Raw genomic sequence first — 22,125 nt, forward strand, 5'->3', positions numbered from 1 at the left:
GATGCCCCCCCCCAATCTGTTGCAGATTTCCCTTCATTCCCGTGGCCATCTGACCATCCCTCCTGCGCCTCCCACAACTGTCCAGATTGCTTTTCCCACCTAGTTCCCTCCGTCCATCTGTCTCCCATGACCATTCCACATTCCGTTCCCCCTTCCAAGTGAGACTTGAGTGTACTTGCTTGTGCCCTCCTTCCTGTCCAGCCTCCGTGGGTCTATGGAGTATAGCATAGGCACCTATATGTTATGACTAATATCCACTTATGAGGGGATATATACTATCATATGCTTTGAGACTGGGTTACCTCACTCAAGATGATATTCTCAAGATTCATCCATTTGCCTGCAAAATTTATGATGTCTTTGTTTTTGATAGCTGAGTAGTTCTCCATTGTGTAGATATCCCACATTTTCTGTATCCATTCCTCAGCTGAGGGACATCCGGGTTCTTCCCAGCTTCTGGCTATTATAAATAAGGCTGCTATGAACATAGTGGAACATGTGTCCTTATTATATGTTGGAGCATCTTTTGGGTGTATGCCCAGGAGTGGTGTAGCTGGGTCTTCAGGTAGAACTATTCCCAGTCTTCTGAGAAACCTCCAAATTAATTTCCAAAGTGGTTGTATAAGTTTGTACTCCTATAAGCAGTGGAGGAGTGTTCCTCTTTCTCCACATTCTCGCCAACATGTGCTGTCACCTGAGGTTCTGATCTTAGCCATCTGACAGATAAAAGGTGGAATCTCAGAGTTGTTTTGATTTGCATTTTCCTAATGACTAAGGACTTTGAACATTTCTCTAAGTGATTCTTGGCCATTCGAGATTCCTCTGTTCAGAATTCTCTGAATTTTGGGTCTGTGCCCCATTTTTTAATTGCGTTGGTTGAATTGTTGGTGTTTAGCTTCTTGAGTTACTTATAATGTTGGACATTAGCCCTCTGTCAGATACAGGGTTGATGAGGATCCTTTCCCAGTCTGTAGGCTGCCATTTTGTCCTCTTGACAGTGTCCTTTGCCTTACAGAAGCTCTTCAGTTTTCTGAGGTCCCATCTATCAGTTGTTGATCTCAGAGCCCGAGCCATTGGAGTTCTGTCCAGGAAACTGGCTCCAGCACCAGTGTGTTCAAGGGCATTTCCCACTTCCTCTCCGTGAGCTTTAGCCTCTTTCCCTTGGGTGTTTCTTTCACTGATTGAGGGATTGTCTCCTCGGGCACTGGCTACTTTGTTTCTGAGCCTCTCTCTCCTGGCTCTGCAGGTCCGTCCTGTTAGTGCCCTCTCTGGAGTAGCCGGCTTGTCTTGCTTGGTTATGGACTCGGCAGGACACTGCCCTGCCCCAGGCCTGGCAGAGCTCATTTCCCACGTCTCTCCTTTAGTTACTTCCAGAGGGCAGTGAGTACTGGGTTGTTAGCAGGTAGGAACTTGAGAAAATAAATATCGGTAAACAAGGCAAAAGGAATTTAGTCAGAAAGCAAGCAAAACATAGACATGTATCCTGAAATAGATTCATTTTATTAAAAAAAAAAAAAGTGTGAGCAGCCTTTGCTTCCCCACAGCTGTGACTTCAGTGGATCAGAATGGCATGAAAGCAGATAAAAGGATATTTTCATTGCTCTGTTTCTCAGACAAAATGTGATTAGAAACTCGTGGCAGGTGGGATTGTATCACAGATAACTCCTGTGCTGTTAGAAAATAGCTTTTAGTGTAACCGCATCACTGAGGACATTGATAACGGCTGAAAAGGAGAGGAAAGATGAGGGCCCACAGAGGTTGAGCTGTTAGTTAAGCAGTGGTCTTTCCCAGAGCACAGGAGGCTACTGCAACAGAGCTTCCCTCCAGCTTCAGAGTCCAGAAGGCGCTTGCAAGCAGGATCTGCAAGGCAGTGACAGAGAAATGCAGTGTGGGAGAGGGGTGTGAGTTTAAAGGAAGGGTGTCCATATGTAGATATAGACATACTTCAAGAGATAAAAGGGTAAACACTCTGAGAGCTAGCATGATGTCAAACATCTCTAAATCCTAGGCTTAATCACTTGAGAGCTCTAATATTGTTCTGACACAGAAGCCCTTGCTGCACTGCAGTGTAGCCTCGTCTGAGTCTCCAGTCCTCTTACACATCCACCCCTGCCAGCTCCATCTCTCCGCCTCTTCCCACCCTCCCAGCCTCTTCTATGGCTCTGTAGTGAACCCTATCCTTAGTGATATCTACCCATAAGGCTCTCACAGCTGTCGATATGAAGCCGAGGGAGGTTCCACCACACCTCCCTGCACATGCCTGAGTTCTTGTCTGCTGTGCCCTAGATAGACATTAGCAGAGTCCACAAAGGTGTTGGGAGTCTGTATGCAAGGCTAAAATTCTCTCACCCTAGCACTGTCACGATGTCCATCCTGCAGTCTGTTTAAGTAGAGGAATGAATTCCAGTGCTGAGAACTAGAATGGCAGAGGGTGAAAGTGAGCTCCCATACGGACTCAACAGAACTGTCAGGTTCTGCCTAACTCGGTGGTATCAGAATTCAGGCCATATGAACGTTGTTCCATGCGGTACAACTAGCTCATTTTTTAAAAATTCTATGCAATGGTTTACAAAATAGTGTCAGTGTTGTCTAAGTTGTGATGGTGTTTTTGTTCACTTTTAGCTGTCAAGACCACTTGAGTCTCATTGTTATTAAACAGGCAGACAAAGTGTGCTTGTGAGACCACTCGTCTGCCAGGGAAAACACATTTATTAACTGCTCATCATTGTCCCAAATGTGTACATAGAGACATGTGAACAGAGCATGGCTAGCCAGAGATTGTTTTCCTCCACCACATACCTACCTCCATTTCTTAATTCTCTGCTTACAGTAAATTTAAGAAATCTAATAAATCATTGTTTTAAAACGAAGCCTATTCCACTAATAAGACGTGTCTCCCTTTTTCTCTTGAATGTATTGTTTGGGAAAAATGAGTTACCATCCTCCTAAAGCCAAACAAACCATAAAGATAAGTCAGGTTCCTATTCCGATGGAAGCCAGGACATGGCTCTCCTGTTGTGAGAGGGTAAAGTAGATGAACCTTCTGCTGGGCCTTTCTGGAGTTTCTCAGCGCATAGTCTCTATCCAAGTAAAGGAGCATCCTTGGCAGTGGCTGCTGTCCTGTCAGAGCAGCAGTGGCAGGGCTGTGCAGGGGGCTTTGTCAGGGAGCTGGAGTAGGAAACTGGGAAGCATGACCTTTACCCTTAGGTTGACCTCAGTGCCCATGGCTACAGGTAAAGAATGTCCAAAAGGGACGTTGTCCACTCTGGTGTTTGTAATCAAAAGATGCTGTAATGATGCTATTCCTGGGGGAACATGAGCACATAATCTCTCAGCACTGATAGCAAACCAGGGACAGACCACAGACAGCCCTGACAACCGCCCAGACCCAGGGACAGACCACAGATAGCCCTGACAACCGCCCAGACCCAGGGACAAACCACAGACAGCACTGACAACCACCCAGACCCAGGGACAGACCACAGACAGCACTGACAACCGCTCAGACCCAGGGACAGACTACAACACCAGCCCTGACAACCGCCCAGACCCAGGGACAGACCACAGACAGCACTGACAACCGCCCAGACCCAGGGACAGACCACAGACAGCACTGACAACCGCCCAGACCCAGGGACAGACCACAGACAGCCCTGACAACCGCCCAGACCCAGGGACAGACCACAGACAGCCCTGACAACCGCCCAGACCCAGGGACAGACCACAGACAGCACTGACAACCGCCCAGACCCAGGGACAGACCACAGACAGCACTGACAACCGCCCAGACCCAGGGACAGACCACAGACAGCACTGACAACCGCCCAGACCCAGGGACAGACCACAGACAGCACTGACAACTGCCCAGACCCAGGGACAGACTACAACACCAGCCCTGACAACCGCCCAGACCCAGGGACAGACTACAACACCAGCCCTGACAACCGCCCAGACCCAGGGACAGACTACAACACCAGCCCTGACAACCGCCCAGACCCAGGGACAGACTACAACACCAGCCCTGACAACCGCTCAAACCCAGGGACAGACCACAGACAGCCCTGACAACCGCCCAGACCCAGGGACAGACCACAGACAGCACTGATAACCGCCCAGACCCAGGGACAGACCACAGACAGCACTGATAACCGCCCAGACCCAGGGACAGACCACAGACAGCACTGACAACTGCTCAGACCCAGGGACAGACCACAGACAGCACTGACACCCGCCCAGACCCAGGGACAGACCACAGACAGCACTGACAACCACCCAGACCCAGGGACAGACTACAACACCAGCCCTGACAACCGCCCAGACCCAGGGACAGACCACAGACAGCACTGACAACCGCCCAGACCCAGGGACAGACCACAGACAGCACTGACAACCGCCCAGACCCAGGGACAGACCACAGCAACAATACCACCCAGACCCAGGGACAGACCACAGACAGCCCTGACAACCGCCCAGACCCAGGGACAGACCACATACAGCCCTGACAACCGCCCAGACCCAGGGACAGACCACAGACAGCCCTGACAACCGCCCAGACCCAGGGACAGACCACAGACAGCCCTGACAACCGCCCAGACCCAGGGACAGACCACAGACAGCACTGACAACTGCCCAGACCCAGGGACAGACCACAGCAACAATACCACCCAAGGCCACTTAGTGAACCAGTGAGTTGGGTTATTTACAGGAATATGGGTGAGGAGTTACTTACAGGAGCAGAAATGACTCAAAGACAGCTGCATCACTAAAGCCCACCCCAGCAGTGGTGGTAATTTACAGGTAGCTGAAATCTTGGACCACACTTCACAACTTAGAGGCAGTTCAACAATCTGAAGACTGTCCCTTTCAGACAGCTCAGGTAATCTGAGTATCTCTAAGCAGTTCAGTTCATTTGCCCCTCTCTCTTGGCCAGCTTTACAGTTTGTATAGGGAGGACTTAGTGCACCAGATGAGTTTCAGGGACTTTTGAGTTGTGTACTGCTGAGCCTAAGAGCTTTGATGATGGATGGAATGTTTCACCTCCCTTTAGAACTTTTTTTTTTGGGGGGGGGGGGGGGCTGGGGACCGAACCCAGGACCTTGCGCTTCCTAGGCAAGCGCTCTACCACTGAGCCAAATACCCAACCCCCTCCCTTTAGAACTCTTAATACCTGTATCTAAAGAGCTTTCTTCCAAGATGTAAGGCTTTTTTTAATTTGAAAGGTTTATTCCAGAGAAAATTGTTGCACAACACTAGAGTGACCTCATTAAGCTGTTAAAAGAGGTTCACAACTCTAAGCACAGAGCTTTGCTAAGGAAGTGTGTCTGGGCTGATGTGAGCCTTTGGCGGGACAGATGTGTTAGGCTTGTCAGACTGCACTACAGTCAGGGTTCACACAAAACCCTGTGGGCAGAAACAGAATGTGTGAGAAGGAGAATTAGCTGACTACAAGCAGCTGAATGACTCACATGTGGGAAGGAGTCAGCTGGGGCAGGGTCTGTGGGGGAATGTGTCTGTGTGTCCCGAGTCTGCTCAGTGTTACATGAGTGGCTGGGGTAGAGAAGGGGCATTTCCACACTGTATACAGCACTGTAAGTGTTTAAGAACCAGCATAGCAGCACTGTGTCTAAGGTGGATACTGGGGTCTCATCTGAAAACCTTCTACATCAGTACCAGATTAGAAGGAGCCAAACTCAGCAGTCTCATGTATGTGTGATAATCAAGCTTTAAACGTCATGTCTTAAGAGTTAAAACACTGGTGTAGTTTAAGGCTCCTGTTTCATTAATTTAGTTCCTAAAAACGAATATAGAACAGTCACTGGCATTGAATGGGTGCCTGTGCATATGGACATGTGTGGAAAAGGTCTTGCTTATTAGATTGTTCTAGAATTAGAGTTAAGCATGCTGAACCTGGAGACATTTTCACTCAACATGAAAATACAGTATCTCGGATGAGCCTCAAATCACACTAGAATGCAGTTGGCCTCATGCATCCATTAAAAGGGCAATCTCAAAGCCCCCAGCCTACCGTACCAACCTCGAGTGACAGCCAAAGAGGCAGTGGCTCTCCTCCCTGTGGAAGAATGAGAAGCTGGTCTGCTGGTGTCAGGGTCTTAAACATAATGAGTGATGACATCAGGTATTCTCCAGGTTTGCTTCCATGGCTCTGAAACAACTTTGGATCTTCACACCATGCTGTGCCTTCCCTGGTAGGGACCCTGGCTCCCCTGCTGTCACCTCAGCATCATTGCTCCTGAGTGAGAACATTGTCCTTTTTCAGGGCAAGTCTTCCCTCTAGACTGAAAGGCAGAAAAAGGACACAGCATGTGATGGTGGCCATTCATTTCCCCCTTGTCCTGGGGAGTGTTTTGATGACCTCACTGTCTTTACCTCAACAATTCGGGAGTCCCACTATCTCTTCAGAAAAATGTATTTGTCAGAGTGTTCCTGTGGGCTAAGTTAAAACTTAACAGTAATTTATTATGATTTGCTTACTTGCACATCCAAAGAAACTTACAGAAAGACAGGGAAATAAATAGCTCTGGGCTTTCATTTCCAGAAGTCGTCTCAGGAGAGGGCTTGTGCCCAGAGTCTCCATTTCTTTGGCTGGAGGTCCTGAGTGACAGCTGTCTTAGTGAAAGTCTATGTGCACAGATTCCCTGACAAACAAAGAAGTAGAATTATTTGTTATTTTTGGTGCCTCATAGTCCAGAATTCCTAAAATTGGTGTGATATGCTGAATTGCAGACTTGTCTGAATAATGTGCAGCTAACTTCCTTCTCACAACCTTCAACATGTGTGTCCTGTACTTTAAAAATAGGACATTGTGTCTCTAAGCTAGCGTGTCATAGAATCGGACATAAAATGGGTCGTCTATATAATAAATACGTGTATATAATAAATACTGTGCTGGTGATGAAAGCAAACTGCAGTGGGGCGCACGTGATTTTTCCTGAGCTTGTGGGAAGACGTGACAGATAGGAGGTATCTCAATGGGACCTGAAGGTCTGGGTGTTGACTGACAGAAAGTGAGCCCCTTGGGGTCTGCTGCAGTCTTCACACCAAGCTCGTCACCACGGGCGTTGTTCTGTGAGTGCTGATAGAACCACACAGTCTTGCAGTAGCCACTAAAATGAAAATACTGTGACACCAGAACACCCTTTAATGACTTCATAGGTCATCTGCACATAGGTTTGGAGAGAGATCAAGAAACACCTTCCACTGAGATTGAGAGGCCCTTTTCTAATATGAATTATGTCACTGTGCATGGCACCTTTTATTCTAAGCCAGGAACACTCTCGAGCTTCCAAAATTGAATTAGTTACTTGAGTATCGTAAAGAGTTTGAGGCCAGCAGTAGAATGTCTCCCGTGTCAGGTGTTCTAAACTGTGGTATAGTGGCTTGCTCTGTGCATGTCGGTTGCCGTCCTGCACTTCAGGACGAACTCCCTTGTGAGCAGTGGCTGTCCAAGCTTCTCTTCCCACTTGACTGGCAGGCTTTGTTCTAAGGACTGCTTTTAGGTTATAGCAGCTGCAGTGTTCCCATCTTCCTGGTGCTCCCATTCACACACAACTTCTACGTAGTCTGTTCTCCTAGTAGCACCTCATAACACAGCTCATGACCCTCCCAGTGGCCCCCAAAGTGTATAGTTTCCCTCAGTGCTTACTCTCAGAAGGGCACATTCAAAAAGTGGATTCTGGTTACTTGGAAGTTTTAGTTATTCAGAACAGCACTGCACACACATGTGTCCAGAGTTTGCATGGACGTCAGTATTCAGCTCCTTTAGATGAGTCCCAAGGAGGCTGATTGCTGGTCCTTATGAGGATCCATGTCTGGCTTTGTAAGATGTTGCCCAGTGATCTGCAACAGGGCTCCTGCTGTTTTACAAACTTAGTCTACCTTAAAGTATTCCTTTGAGACTTAAAATTCTAGCTGGCTTAGGGATATTGCTATGCAAAATATTGAAGTGTGGAGTTGTGAGATAGAGGAGCATGAGACACAAGGGGCCACTGCCAGGTAGTTTCTGACATGCTTTCCTGAAAGTGAGAATCACAGCACTATATGCTCTCAAGGACAGCACAAGCTGATGGCTGAAAAATGCCATATGGAGTAAAGCCATTGCCTTCACTGCTGTGTCTGTCCTCCTACCCTCCCTGGCAGTCATCAGGTGAATGTTCATGACTTTCAAAATTCATATTGCTACAAAATTCTGAGAAGGGCAGTACTGGGGCAGGGCCTGGAGGGTGGGCTCAGTACCTCAGGGAGTGGCCATGAGAACCCAGCCTTGGAGGTGTCACAGTGAGACCAGGGAATTTCTGCAGACTACATGCATATGACAGGAAGTTTCTGCTGGACATGACCTCCGTGTCCTGTAGTATTGTCACACCATGCGAACGGAATGCTTCGAGGATATGAGATAGTTGCTGTTGGGCTCCGTACATCTGAGGGTCATTGCTCTCGATCTGCTGGTCACTGCTGTGAGAGCCTGCTGTGCCGTGTTTACACAGAGAAGGGTTTTCAAGAGCTGTTTCATTTAGAAGGTGTTGAGACAGAAAGACTCTGCTTAAATTTCGGATTGTGTCAAAACCTCTGTTTAAGTGAATCAGCTGTCTAAGGTGGAGGGCTGTGTGGAAGTGTTGTCCGTCCGCCTTTGCTGCTGGTCCCCTAGTGCCTGCTGGTACTGTCCATCTGGCCTCTGTGCTGCCAGTCTCCCAGTGTTTCATTTCTTCACTTGGTAAATCAAAGCCCTGCTTAAATTGGAGCCGCTGCTTGCTGATGTTCCCCCAAGCTTGTTAGGAATGTAGCTATTGGTTGAGTAGATCTGCTACTTCAGGCATATTACGGCTTGATTTTATTTGCAGGAAGACGCATGTTGATGTTTCTGGTTTTGTGAAATCTCAGTTTATCTTCCAGAAGGTTTCTTTCCCAACAATACTTCACTCGTTGACCCATAAATTATTATCTGTGATTTATTTTATAGCTTATCAAGTTATCATGCATTTCCATTCACATCAAACAGAAGTAGCAATACTCTTCTAGATCCTTCTAGATTCCTTTGAGATCACTTGTTGTGCACAGGATAAGAGACTTGGAGAAAGTCAGAAACTTGTTTAGGATATGCACCAGCACCTCCACCCCAAATACAGAAGACTAACAGGAGGTTTCAGGTCTATAGTGTGTAGGTAAGCATGCCTGGCCACAGGCCACAAAGGTGGCTTAATCTAACTGTAGTAGAGAGGAGGTGCCATTGTGATCAGGTGGATCTGCTCCACACATGTCTTGTAACTTACATTCGTAGCCCAAGGAAGAAGAGGGTGTTGTGTTGGGTTTTGGTTTTGTTTGGTCTTGTCTCACATTCAGGAATCAAGTAGGAACCACAGAACCTCAGTATTTAAGTACGAGTCTGCGGGATCTGAGTGCTTTCTTTTGGGATGATTTCCAAAGAGATGAAGCATTCTAGTCCTCCATGCTTTGTGTTTCAAAAGATGGTTTTTGACAGCCTTGTACACAGCTTCTACTGCATAAAGTTAGAACTCATTTCTCCAATTGCAAAATTTTATAACTTTTATTTTTATATTTTCATGTAAAATATATAAAATCTTATTAAACTTTTTTTTATTAAACTTGCACTGTAGTTTTAAGAAGCGATATATTATCTTATGTAAGCAAACTGTAACAAACCCCTCTTGGATGATGCTGGCTGGGATAGTTTCAGTTAATTTCTGTAATGTCTTTTATGGGGCTGTAAAGGCTAGTCCCATTAAGCAGAGCAGCTGGGGGAAGCCGCCACACATCAGCTGTTTCTCAGTGAGAAGCAAGACCACACTGCTGGCTCTGGCCTGTGGCCTTTGCAACCCACTGCTTGCACCTGCACACAGACATCCTTGGCCACCACCACATTGCAAAGCCCTGCGAGTGACTGGATTCAACCTACTTTCAAACATTACCCCAAGCCAGCTTATAGATATTTGCAGAAGAGATAAAGATGTGTTTTTAAGACAGTTTGTGATTGTTTTATCAGTAGTAGAATGGGTGAGCCCACTGAATATACAAAAAAATTCTACTTAGTCAAAAAAAGAGAGAATCAATTCCTGATACGCATAGTTGATTGTCTGACTTTAATCTCTATAAACGTGCTGAGTTAAAATACTCCTCTGCTGCTCCTCCTCATCTTCCGTGAGTCAGACAGTGAACCAGATGGGAGGTCATTCTGTCTTACTTTAGGTGAACAGCACAGGAATAAACAGGAATTTACATCTTCTACTGTAGATGATTACAGTGAGAAGGCCTTCTGTGGAGTGTTACTTATGTAGCTTTTCGTTGCTATGGTAATTACTAATAGGGTAGAACTGATAGTTGCAAACACAGTTATTAGATAGTTGCATTTTTTGGTAATGACTTTATAAAACTTGCAGAATTCATTAATACCTGAAAAGGGACCACCCTGGCTAAGGCTCAGGTTACACTCGGGGCAGCAGGCAAGTGTGGGACAGCACAGCCCTCGGCTGTAAGGTTCGTTGTTGCCCCAGCTCACATAAAGCAGACATGTGCATAACCCAGGGAGGCTCCTGATTACTGTATCCTTGTACACTGTGAGTAAAGCGCTCCTTCAGCGTTAGTGTCAGTCAGCGCTCATCCAGACAAGGCCAGGCCGTGCGCTCTGTACGACTGCTGTGGTGAGAAGCCTCCTTCTGGTGCATTTTCTCAACATGGCATTGCGTTTTAGTACACATATCCTGTTGAGGTGTTCTCCTTGGCCTCTGAGGAAGCTGGGCTCCCGTGTCACTCACTGATTTCCACTCATCAGGTCTGCATTTTCTTGCGATTGGTTGTTTTTTCCCTAGAAATGTTGTTTATTGGATTATGTTTATTAAACCTTTGTAAGCCTAAGCTGATTGGTTTTCATGTCAAGAGAATTACACTTACCTTTCCTTCATGCTCATGTCTGTGATATATATGTATATGTATATTGGCATGGGTATATGTATGTGAATGTACATGTGTGTGCGTGTGTGTAGAGGCTAGGGATAGCTGTCAGGTGTCTTTCTCTTCCATTCTCCATCTCATATTTGGAGGCAAGGCCTCATTCAAACCCAGAAGTTTCCTGCTGGACTGGTCTAGCTAGCCTGCTTGCCTCTGGGTTCTCCTGTCCCTGACACCTGAGTACTGGGATCGCAGGTGTGTCCTCTCCAGCACTTACAGAAGCACAGGCACTCCAAACTCAAGTCCTCACACTTGCATGCATTCTACTGGTGCACCATCTTCCTTCTAGCTTCCTATTTATCAGTTTTAATGTTTGCCCCAGGTGGGACCTTTGCATGTATCTCAAATGGGGCTTTTTCATGCTGGGTGAGGACCTTAGATGCAGTAGGCAAGCATTCTGCTGTGGAGCTAAACCCCCAGCTCTTTTTCTTGCTTTGTTAAATTTTGAGACAGGGATGTCTGTGTACACAGGCAGGCATTGAACTGGGCACTTTCCTGCTCAGACTTGAGACCTGGATTCCTAGTTAATGATTGGATGATGTCTGTGACCATGCACGTGTGTGGAGCGTGACAGCTAAGGCTTCTGTGTGGTCACCTGGCCTTGGCAGACTCACATGGTACCGTAACTTTTCACCTGTATTGCAGTTAGACTGGACTTGCCTTTCAGGGGAAACTACTTTTTTTTTTCTTTTCAGAAATGAGATGGGAAATACATTTGTAATTAGAGAATAACAGATGACCCCACCCAGGACCTTGGTCACTCTGTTGAGGCTCTAAAAGCAGAGGATGATTAGAAACCTCCGTTCAGATAACAAACTTGTCAGTGATGGATGTGGTGCAGCTCCATGGGTGTGGAATGGGCTCTACACACTTGATGTTTCTTCGAGTTCATGGGTCACATGTTAGAAACTGGTGAGATCTTAGAGTGAGAAAAACGGATCTTCTGTCTCCCACAGAGGTTAGGTGGACATCCAGAACGTGTGTCTACGCCACGGGCTACTGCCCAGCGGTTTAGGAGACCTCTCTCCAAGTGGGGCTCTGTGCACACATTTCATGTTACAATTGATTTGTCGGTGTGAGGTCATCGCGTGTAAGCCAGAGCTTGAGCCACGTGCTCAGCTGAAACTGAGAGTGCAGCAGGGTCCCGGGCACGGCTTGAGACGTGCCAGCTCCGGTGTTCTGTACCCTCCACACTCACTTTGCCAATGCCCATGTTTCCTTCAGTTCTTGCTGTTCCTTCCCTGCTTTCCTTGCCGGTGGGATTTCAGAACCACAGTTACAGCTCAGGTGTCTTTCCTTGTAGCATCAGAGGCTCCTAGAAGTGCTGGACACCGAGAAGGAACTGCTAAAAGAGAAGATCCAGGAAGCTTTGACGCAGCAGTCACAGGAGCAGAAGGTAAGGCTTTGTGTACCTGCCAGGGCTGGGGCGGGGAGGAGGCTTCTGCTCCCTTCCCTGCCTGCATCCTCCCTGCTGTCTTCTCATTTGCAGGAAACACTGGGAAAGTGCCTACAGGAGGAAATGCAGAAGAACAAAGAAACCCTGGAGTCCGCTGTGAAGGTAGGTGTGCCTGTCCAGGCCTTGAGGCTATGCCCCGGCCATAATGCCATGTTCTTTCTCTGTGGAACTGCATCCCATCTCGTTAACAGAGTCATTGAACACTACTTTGTTCCAGAATTCCATTTTTTTTCACTTTTTAATGACCATTCATATTCCTGTCGATTCATATTCTATGATGTGTTGGCAACTGGAAGGCTTTGCAACACAGATTATTAGTTACTTCTTTAAAACCCATTGCGTTAGGCCACTGATAACCACTTCCAGTGCAGGGTGGAGATCACCAGAGAGACAGGAAGACAGAAATAAACAGACAGCTTGTGACTTGAAAGTAGGTTCTGTAAGCATCACATTCGGTTTTTGAATAGCATACGTAATCTCACTTTGTGGAGGCTGGCGATCCAGAACTATTGTGATTTTTATCTTTTCCCTATGAAGCCGACAGTTGGGTAAAAATGTGATACACACCAGCAAGGCAATGATTAACTAATTATTCTGACCATGTAAAGTTGTATATCCACATTCAAATGTTTTTCAGTAATAACTCACCTTAGAATTGAGCCTTGAGAAGCGGCTAGTCTTCTGAACTGAGTTGTGATCTGAGTGTGTAGCTAAGGAAGATGTGGGGGGTCTGCGGCTTAAGTGTGTCCTTCTAGGAAATGGCAGGGAGCAGGAAGCTGACCGAGGAGAGCACTGGTAAGGGCTTGTGAGCCTGAAATGGGGGACAAAATGAATTGCCAAAGAGGGGCCAGAAACCAAAATCACGAGTGTAGAAGTGGTTCTAATTCAACTCATCTGTTAGGATGCATGCCGGGTTCTGAGTGAGGAGAGAGGCAGGAAGAGGAGAAGGTGTAGCTGTTTCCTTGAATGGAGACTGGGGTAGACTGAGTAAAGGTAACGGATGGGAAAGTTCCTCTTTGCCTTCCAGGACGTAGGGAGGTTGGTGATAGGATGGTTACCGTGGATGAGTATGAAGAGGCCTGTTAGGTTATACAGAGATGTGCAAACTCAAGAAGTGCAGCCTGGTGAATCAGTACTTTCCAGATACCAACTGTTTAGAAATCATGCATCAGTTACTGGGGTCTTTGAAAATTCAGGAAAAGAATTGTGCTGTAACAGACCTGAAAGACATGTTTTAGTAGCATGTATTTCCTTCATCACAACTCATTTAAAACCTGTGTTTGGTGACTCCTGCCTTATGCTGAGGCTTGATTGGTCTCAGGCAGAAATGTCGGGGGCAAGGATGAAACCCTGCTTTAAAATGATGGAGTGCCCTGTGCCTTTATTTAATACACCTAAAACCAGCGATGTTGGGACTAACCGTGAGGGTTGAGTCTCGTGGCTGGAGTTTGGCCTTTCTGTTAATGCTTCTGCTTCCACCATTTTGTTTGAAGCTTGAGAAAGAAGCAATGAAAGATGTCATCACTAAAGCAGTGGAAGAAGAGAGGGAAAATCTGGAGAAAGTTCACGCCGAAGAAAGAGAAATGTGGAAGACAGAACATGCAAGAGATCAGGAGAGGGTAGCAGAGGCCATCCAGGCCGCTGTGCAGGAGCAGCAGAGGATGAGTCAGGTGAGCAGCTCCCCCAGAAGCCTGGTTCCTGTGGTGCTGTCCTTCCCAGGGGAAGGCACTTGCTGTGACGCCTGATGTGAGGTCAATGTAGTATACGGTCAGTTCACATCACAGTGTTTCTATTCTGACCTACTCTCTTTAAATGCGTAAATAATTTTTCTAGTACCAAGCATCCTGTGACATATTTTGCCTTTTCCCTCTATTTCAGAAGGATAAGAATCCATGTTTCCATTTTAACATTCTGTGTTAGGCTTCCCCCATTCATTCTTCATTCTTTTTCTTCCCCTCCCACCTTTCACGCATACACACATGCTTGCATGCAGAATGGGTGCACACTCACATGGTAAATAATGTATTTGGTTAGAACAGTGAGACTCAAACAAATTATGTCTGAGTTACATACCTGTGCACCTTGGGTTGGCAGCAGTGGCTAGCACAACCTCACATATGTCCCCACGGTCCCACAAGAGGAAAACCTCAGTGAGCCAGCTTGTGCCCTACAGAATAGCTTCTGCCCACTAATCTTCCCAAGCTTCATCTGCACAGTTGAGCTTGCCTGCTGTGTTTACCATGACCCAGGCCTTCTGTGGGCAGAAGGACTTGAATGGCCGTCCTTTGCACAAATATAAAACAGCAAAGGTAACCTTCACAGAAGCCTGTTTTCAGTGCTGATTGCCAGGCACCTATAAGGCATAGCACAACACATATGCCTTATACTTTAAAACTAAAGCCCCTCTGAAGCTGGGCATGGTCCTGCCCACCTGTAATCCTAGCTCTCAGGAAATGGAGGCAAGAAGAACAGCAGTTGAAAACTGGCTTCAGTAATATATAGCAAGTTTGAGTCCAACCTGGGCTACAAAGGACATTAACTCAAACAAAACAAAGCATGAACAGCAGGAAATGTGTCACCTGTAAGTTAAAAATGAACTGAAGATTCTTAGAAACATAAAGTTTTGGTAGAAGCTATATGAGTGGAAACTTTTTTGGTTGCACCAGGCAGGGAGCATTGTGTAGGGAGCACTGGGCAGGGAGTGGCCATAAGGGAGCAGTGTGAGTGAACCACCGGCCTATCAGATATGCTCATTATCATTGTAAACAGCTCTCATTTACACATGTTGACTTCTGCATAGTCGTCAACTGCTACCCTTCTGCTTAAAGCCTACACTCCTGCTCAAGGAAACTGAAAATGGCCTTTGTGGAAAGTTCTGTGAAGCTCACACCTCCCTGGCTATTGAGGATAATCATTAAGTAGCCACAGTCAAACTCACACCTTACTCTGTTGTAGCTGATGTGACTGCCTGCTTCTCCCTCCTGCCTCTTTGATTTCTTTAGATACAGTAGTAGAAAAACAGTAACCCAGCCTTTTCAAAGGAGATGGAGAAGCTAACTAAGGTATCCTGTCAAGTGTTGGTCACATCAGTTGCCATGCTTAGTGGTCATGCCAAGTGGTCAATGGTCAGTGGGCAGGAGACAATAAAGCTGTGGAGGTGTGAAGAGCTCACTGTGAACAGGAGAGTTTTTCAGAGGAGACCGAGGCAGAGACATGCTTGGTTTAGTTGGAACAGTGCTATTTGAGAATAAGCAGGTTAGGAGAACAGTAGAGCAGGCACAATCTAGAACCGCCCTGTCCTTCCTTGGATTGATACATAGTATCAGCAACTGACAGAGTCCTGGGATCGATACATAGTATCAGCATGTGACAGAGTCCTGGGATCAATACATAGTATCAGCATGTGACAGAACATATAGAGCCAGACTGCCCTATGCATATCCAGTCTATCCCTGGAAAGGGCCTAGGAAGGCTGAGGATTTATTAAAATTACACAAAAATGCATACTTGTGCAGATTTTTCTGCAACAACAACTTTTATTCTTAGAAGAATTTTAATTAGGAACTTTAAAAAATATTGCAATTGGCTTCCCATTGCCTTCTGAACTTTGTATGTAAAATCTATTGCAAATTGATTAAATACTTAAATTATAAATTATATGTATCTAAAAAAAGAATTAGGCAAATATTAGCATTCTTTGAAAGGAAGACCCTAAGCAGGCCTATTAGAGTGGTGGATTAAGTATAACTTAAATAGCTTCATAAAAGGAGGAAAAATTTAGCAAAAATTATCAAAGTCATATTTTTCCAAGTTTCCGTTACCATCCGTGTTTATTCAAAAAATAGTTAAATACTACTAACCTGGCTTCATAAAATGTTAACCATCTCTCTGCTCATTCCTGTCTGCCTAGCTGCAAGTTTGGGCAGGGCACTAGATATGAAACCCAATCTCAGGGCCCACTGAAGAGGTGCAGCGTTTGCAGCCTCGCAGATGCTTCATGCCTGTGGGTCATTTCTGTTACCAGCTCTGCCACTTCTTGGAAAACCTGCTGTTTGTCTCTATTCATTTTAGTGCTTTTATTAATTCTTTGAGAATTTCATACATGAATACTTTGGTCATATCCCCAATCCTGTCACTAGCTTCTACCTGATCCCTGCTGCCCTAGTGGACTAACTAGCTCTATGTCTGAGATGTCTGTCAGTGCCAGAAAATGGTGATCGTTATCATCTCAGCTGCAGAAATGCCTGTTGGGGCAAAGTAGGGGCTGGTAAAAACTGAAAAGGAAAGATCTGGGGAAAAACTCATTTTCCATAAACGGCTTTGAAAAGTTCTGCCTTCCTGAGGGTCATGCACATCCCAAGAAGGGCCAGTGAACCAACTCACCTGGCTGAGATTCAGGAAGTAAAGACTAAGATACAGAGTTCTAATGACTGTGTCCAGGTTGCCCCAGCAACAGAACCTTCTAGAAAAGGGTGGCAAACTGAGTGGCTCCAGAGAGAAATCTGTGTTCTCCAGCCACAGTAGATCACTTAAGTTCAGTGGTTCACAAGAGAAACAAAATCTGTGCCCTCCAGGAGCAGACCACTCATCATCCAAAGCACTAATAAGAAACTTTACTAACAACATAGGAGGAATACCACAGGCTTTGCAGAATTAATCTTGGGGAATTACATTATCTCGTGAGATATCCCAAACAAACAAACTATATTTTATCTGTCACAGCGGGGAATTAATTCAGAGGGACAGAAAAGATCTGTTTCTGAAGCTGCTTTGTATTATTTTAAATGTGTGTTGTTTAGAAACTAAAAATAATATTCAAAGAAACAGGAAAATATAGTCCATACATAGGCAGAAAATTAGTAAGTAAACCCTAGTAATGGCTTAAAAGACTTAAGACTTTACTCTGCACCACAAGGAGCTCAGAGATGGTTTTCTGGATATAAGCTTCTGGCTTCTATGTCACGAGTGCCTGGGCCGCTCTAAAATCACAGTCCTTTTGAAGGCTGCATGTGAACTTTGAGAATGATGCCTTCCACTCTCAATATGCAGAGCATGTGTACCACAGCTGTGCCGGACTCCCTGCTGCTCCTGTGAGTGCTGACACCCAGATTGCTGTCCCCACCTTTACTTCCTCTCAGAACCTGTATTGATTCCTGTGTTTACACCTTAACTGACCTTCCTTGAGATCTTTATATCTGACCTCTGCCCACCCCGGTATCTCCTAGGAGGTTCAAGTAGTGCCTGGCTCACCACTGTGTCCCAGAAAAAGTCACGTCCTAAGACAAGTCAGGAACTGAAGTCTCCTATAGTTGACCCTAGATGAGTGGCTGTCTGACCTCATAGATCCTGTGTGATCACCGCAGTACCGTGGTTGGCTGGTTGGTTGGTTGGTGGGTTGGCTGGTTGGCTGATTGGTTGGTTGGTTGGTTGGTTGGTTGGTTGGCTGGTTGGTTGGCTGGTTGGTTGGTTGGTTGGTTGGCTGGCTGGCTGGCTGGCTGGCTGGCTGGTTGGTTGGTTGGTTGGTTGGTTGGTGGGTTGGTGGGTTGGCTGGTTGGCTGGTTGGTTGGTTGGCTGGTTGGTTGTTTTGAAGGATCGAGGATCATGTAGAGGTTTCATGTCAAAATTTCTCTGTGTGTCTGTCTTATACGGCAGCCATTCACTGGCACAGACGTGTCCTAAAACTGATCAGTGTCCCCGGGTTTCTGCTGTTCACAGCTATACCTGTTTCTTCAGTTCTGCCTTAGCTCTTGCTCTGCCTCCCCTTGTGAGTCACCAGGCTTTATCTGCTCGCTGCTGCATTCTCTCAGTCCTCTTCTGTTGGTGTGTGCTGACCTGGGAGCTGCCTTAGAGATGATTTTGAGGCTCATCTATGCTGATCATCCTATGACTGCTGATCATGCTCCCGACGGCACTGTACACAGTTCCTGTTCCTTGGCCTGTCTTCCTATGATACCCATCCTTGCAGGGTGAGGTGGAGCCTCCTTGGAGTTAGTGATGCAGCTCACCTTTCACACACCTATTGGCCATTCCTACCGGTCCCATATTCTCTGTCAGACAAGTCATCCATTTCCATTTCAGTAGAATGGGTTTCAGATTCGTTTTGTCCCTCTGTCTGGGACTGGGTTCTGTGTTTATTTTTCTTCATATTTTCACTTTATGTTTATGCATTAGCAAAACCAGCTACCTCCTCCATTCTTCCTCAGTCATTAGCCTGGTCTGAGATAAGCAGAGCCTCTGAGAACCTCCATGATGTGTGTCCTGTCAGCTCCCAACTGTCTGCCGTGTTTGTCTCACTTCATTGCCTAACACACACACACACACACACACACACACACACACCCATAGAGTAGAGGCTAGCCCCACAGGCAGCCCTGTAAAGGTGAAGCTTTAATGTAACTCTTCTGCTGCCTTGAAAAAAACCATGAAGTTCTGTCCCTGGGCAAAGCTGGGACAGCGCCTGTGCTCACTCGATGTCCTTTGTTCTTAGCCATTTCAGGTCTCAAGAGCACCCTTTGTCCTGTCCCATCTTGTCACAGGTGAGACAGATCCCAGTGCCATGGGCACCCACAAAGAGATCAGCGGGGCGGTCCACCATCTCTCCCCTCAGTAGAATTTTTTTTTTTTTGAACAAAGAGCTGGATGTGACCCTGTCCAGGGGCTTTGATCTGCCTGGGTTTGAGCTCACACAGGGAACATCTAAGTGTCTGTGGCTTCTCAGGAGGGGTGTCAGTGCCCGTGAGGCTGTTGGCTCAGTGTGTTCACAGGAAGAGGTACCAAAGTTTCCTTCTCTACTATTTGTGGCAATATCTCATGTGACCGTAGTTGGATGTTTCCCCTCAAATTCTCAATAGAAAGGAAAAAGTAAATTAATAGATTTATTTGGTAAAATCACTATTATACGTATAAAACACCAGCTATGAGGAAACTCATAGACAACATTTAGGAACTCATAGACAACTCATAGGAAACATTTAGACAATGGGCGTGCAGTGCCTGCCCCTGAAGAACAGACTCTCTGGAAGATTCTGTCTGTGACCTCCTGGTATTGAGCCCAGAGTTCTGTTGTTTTAGAGACAGGTTCTCATGCAGAGAGCTGGAATCACACTCACTGAATAGCTACGGATAGCCTTGAACCCCTGTCCTTCTGCCTCTTGTCTCCTGAGTTCTGGGATTCCAGGTCCATCTGCCACATCTGGCCTTAGACCAAATTTTTTAATAAATTTGTAGGCATCGCCTTATGAATTAATTACACTCCCCAGAGGGAAAAAAAAGCAATGAGTTATTATAAACTGCCCTAAATTTTTCCTAGGAGTTTAATTAATTTTTCTGAATGAGTAATGTGGTTAGGCCAGGAACATAATTTATAAATAGACTTCCCGTTGGTTTATTAGTGATAGGAATCTGAAATCTTCCCCCTACTTCCTGTTCCTACCCTGGAGCACCGTAGCTATTCGTTTTAAATTTATCACTAATGTCCTTGTTCTCCTTAGGAAAGTCCCTCAAATATGAAGTATTACAAAAGTTGATGAGACATTGTTATATCGTACAACACAGAGAACAGTGGTGGTCTTCACGTTCAGGATTACTTGGGGAGTTTTATTCTCTATGATTTTGTAGTCTATTCTAGACAAAGAAGCCACTGTAAGGATTCGAAGGAGGAGGAGAGGAATGGCTTCTGTAGGAAGTAGAAGTCTTGTGAGGAGCTGGCTGTGGTTGTGCTGACATGATCATTGCCTGTCATAGCCCTGGATCATTACCTCCAGATGGCAGCCACCATCTGGTCAGTTGCTGCTGTGTCTGACTTGACTTAGGAGGAAGGCACTGCCATCGCTCCCATGCACCCTCCTTATGTGGCTTCCTGTCTGTGCATGTGGAGGCTGGGGATCAACCATCTTATTTCCTGGTATTGCTAACCACCCCCCTTCAAGATAGACTTTTCTGTGGAATCTGGGCTCTCTGAGTAGGCCTGGAATAACTGCAGGAACCCCAGAGACACCTGTCTGTCCCACATGCTGAGATTTAAGCATGCACTGCTACACCCAGATCCTTGCTTGGGTTCTGCAGGTGGAACCTCTGTACCTCAGATCCTCAGGCTTACTGAGCTGTCACTCCAGCCCTACCCTGCCTGTCCACCACGAAGTGACAGAGCTTCTATAGCTCATCCTTGTGGGTACCTGACCTCGTTAGGTTCAGGCTGCCTGTCTCAAGAGGTCTTGCAGTTTGCCCACCCCACCCCCACTTCTCCACCTCAAGGTTTCCGTCCTCATATCAAATGCACATTCACCTCAGAGGGGAATGGATAACTGTATAAGGAAACCCTTAGCTGGACACCGACCTCTCACTGCTCGCCTACCCTTTCTTCTGAGCAGCGACCACATGGAGTCACTTGTAGAGTAGCTTTGGATACACAGAGCTGGCCACAGTAGGCTGGTCCATTGACCCTTGTGAAGCATAAGCGCAGTTGAGAAGGAACCGTGGTATACATGCTGAGTTTAACCTGGTGTTATGAGCCGTGAGGGGGAAGAAAAGCATTACAACTGTATGTTTGCCAGTCACCGGTGGAGAAGTCCGCAGACACAGGAAGGAAGCCAGAGTTGGGGAATTAATATTCAGGTTATATGGCGCCATTCAGAAAGTCCTGAGGAGAGAGCTATGACAGAGGTTAGACAGTGGCTGCCAGGGCCGTTGCCAGGGTCATGAGAGCTCCTGTCAGGCGATAATTAAACTGAAGTGTGTGGTGGTTACATTGGCCAGACCTATCAATCATCAGAGCCATTTCCTAGAATATTGTGGTTTTAAGAACAAATTCCTATTGCAATAAATTTTTGAGAAAGCATCAGGTTTTGTTGAGGTTGAGAGTCTGCTTTGTATTAAGTGAGGGATGCCTGTGATAATCTATAGATAACCCTAGAGAAGAGGTTAGGGAGCTGGAGACACAGGCCTGTTACATCGTGCTCTCAAGACACCTGTGCACCCATGGCTGCTGTCACACTGTCATAAGGAAGTAGAATTAACCCTGATGTCATCAGCAGAGGACGGGTGATGGACATGTATGGGAACACAGCGGCCTTTGACTCAGCTGCACATATGAAATTGGCAGCAAAACAGATGGGTCCAGAAAGTAGTAGATTAGCTGAGGAGACCTAAACTCAGGCCAGACGAAACCCCAAAGATGCAAGTGCTCACATTCTTGCTTATGTCTGGATCCTAGATCATTCTGTTAATAGAGATGTGTGGGATGGACAGGAGGAAATGTGGCTGAAACCTGAAAAGTGAGTAGAGGTGACATGAGGTACAAAGCTGTTGAGAGGACTGAGGGATGAGCAGAAAGGTGAGGGGAGTGGGCGGGGCATGGGGAGTGGGCGGGGCATGGGGAGTGGGCGGGGCATGGGGAGTGGGCGGGGCATGGGTGGCACAAGTGGATAGGGAAGGAGAAACTAAAACAAGTTCTGCTTGGAAGTGGCCAGGTAATACCTTTGAGATGTCAAAAACTTATTTATTACTCTAGTTTTAAACTTTTTTAAATGAAAGTTTTCATTCTAATTCTTGAGAGAAGTACTAGTCTAAAGTTGGGTGCCTCCTTAGGGTGCTGTGGAATGGATAAGGCACAGATGCTGTTTAGAGCAAACTAAAGACTCTCTAGACAGGGCTCTGTGACTTCTTTATGGAGTGTCGTCATCTAACTATAA

The 22,125-nt window shown here is 46.3% G+C and overlaps 1 protein-coding gene across 10 annotated transcripts in view; it reads left to right on the top strand.

The window, feature by feature from the left end:
* Ccdc91 (coiled-coil domain containing 91) overlaps nucleotides 1-22,125 on the top strand; it is a 172,018-nt gene that overhangs the window by 113,246 nt on the left and 36,647 nt on the right. For all 10 annotated transcript variants that reach the window (XM_063286194.1, XM_006237685.5, XM_063286192.1 and 7 more), the window contains 3 exons: nucleotides 12,284-12,376; nucleotides 12,470-12,538; nucleotides 13,930-14,106. In XM_063286194.1, coding sequence (XP_063142264.1) covers nucleotides 12,284-12,376; nucleotides 12,470-12,538; nucleotides 13,930-14,106 — 339 coding nt within the window. The remainder of the gene's footprint in view (nucleotides 1-12,283; nucleotides 12,377-12,469; nucleotides 12,539-13,929; nucleotides 14,107-22,125) is intronic.

Source organism: Rattus norvegicus, chromosome 4 (assembly GCF_036323735.1).
Source record: "Rattus norvegicus strain BN/NHsdMcwi chromosome 4, GRCr8, whole genome shotgun sequence".
NCBI classification, from domain to species: domain Eukaryota; kingdom Metazoa; phylum Chordata; class Mammalia; order Rodentia; family Muridae; genus Rattus; species Rattus norvegicus.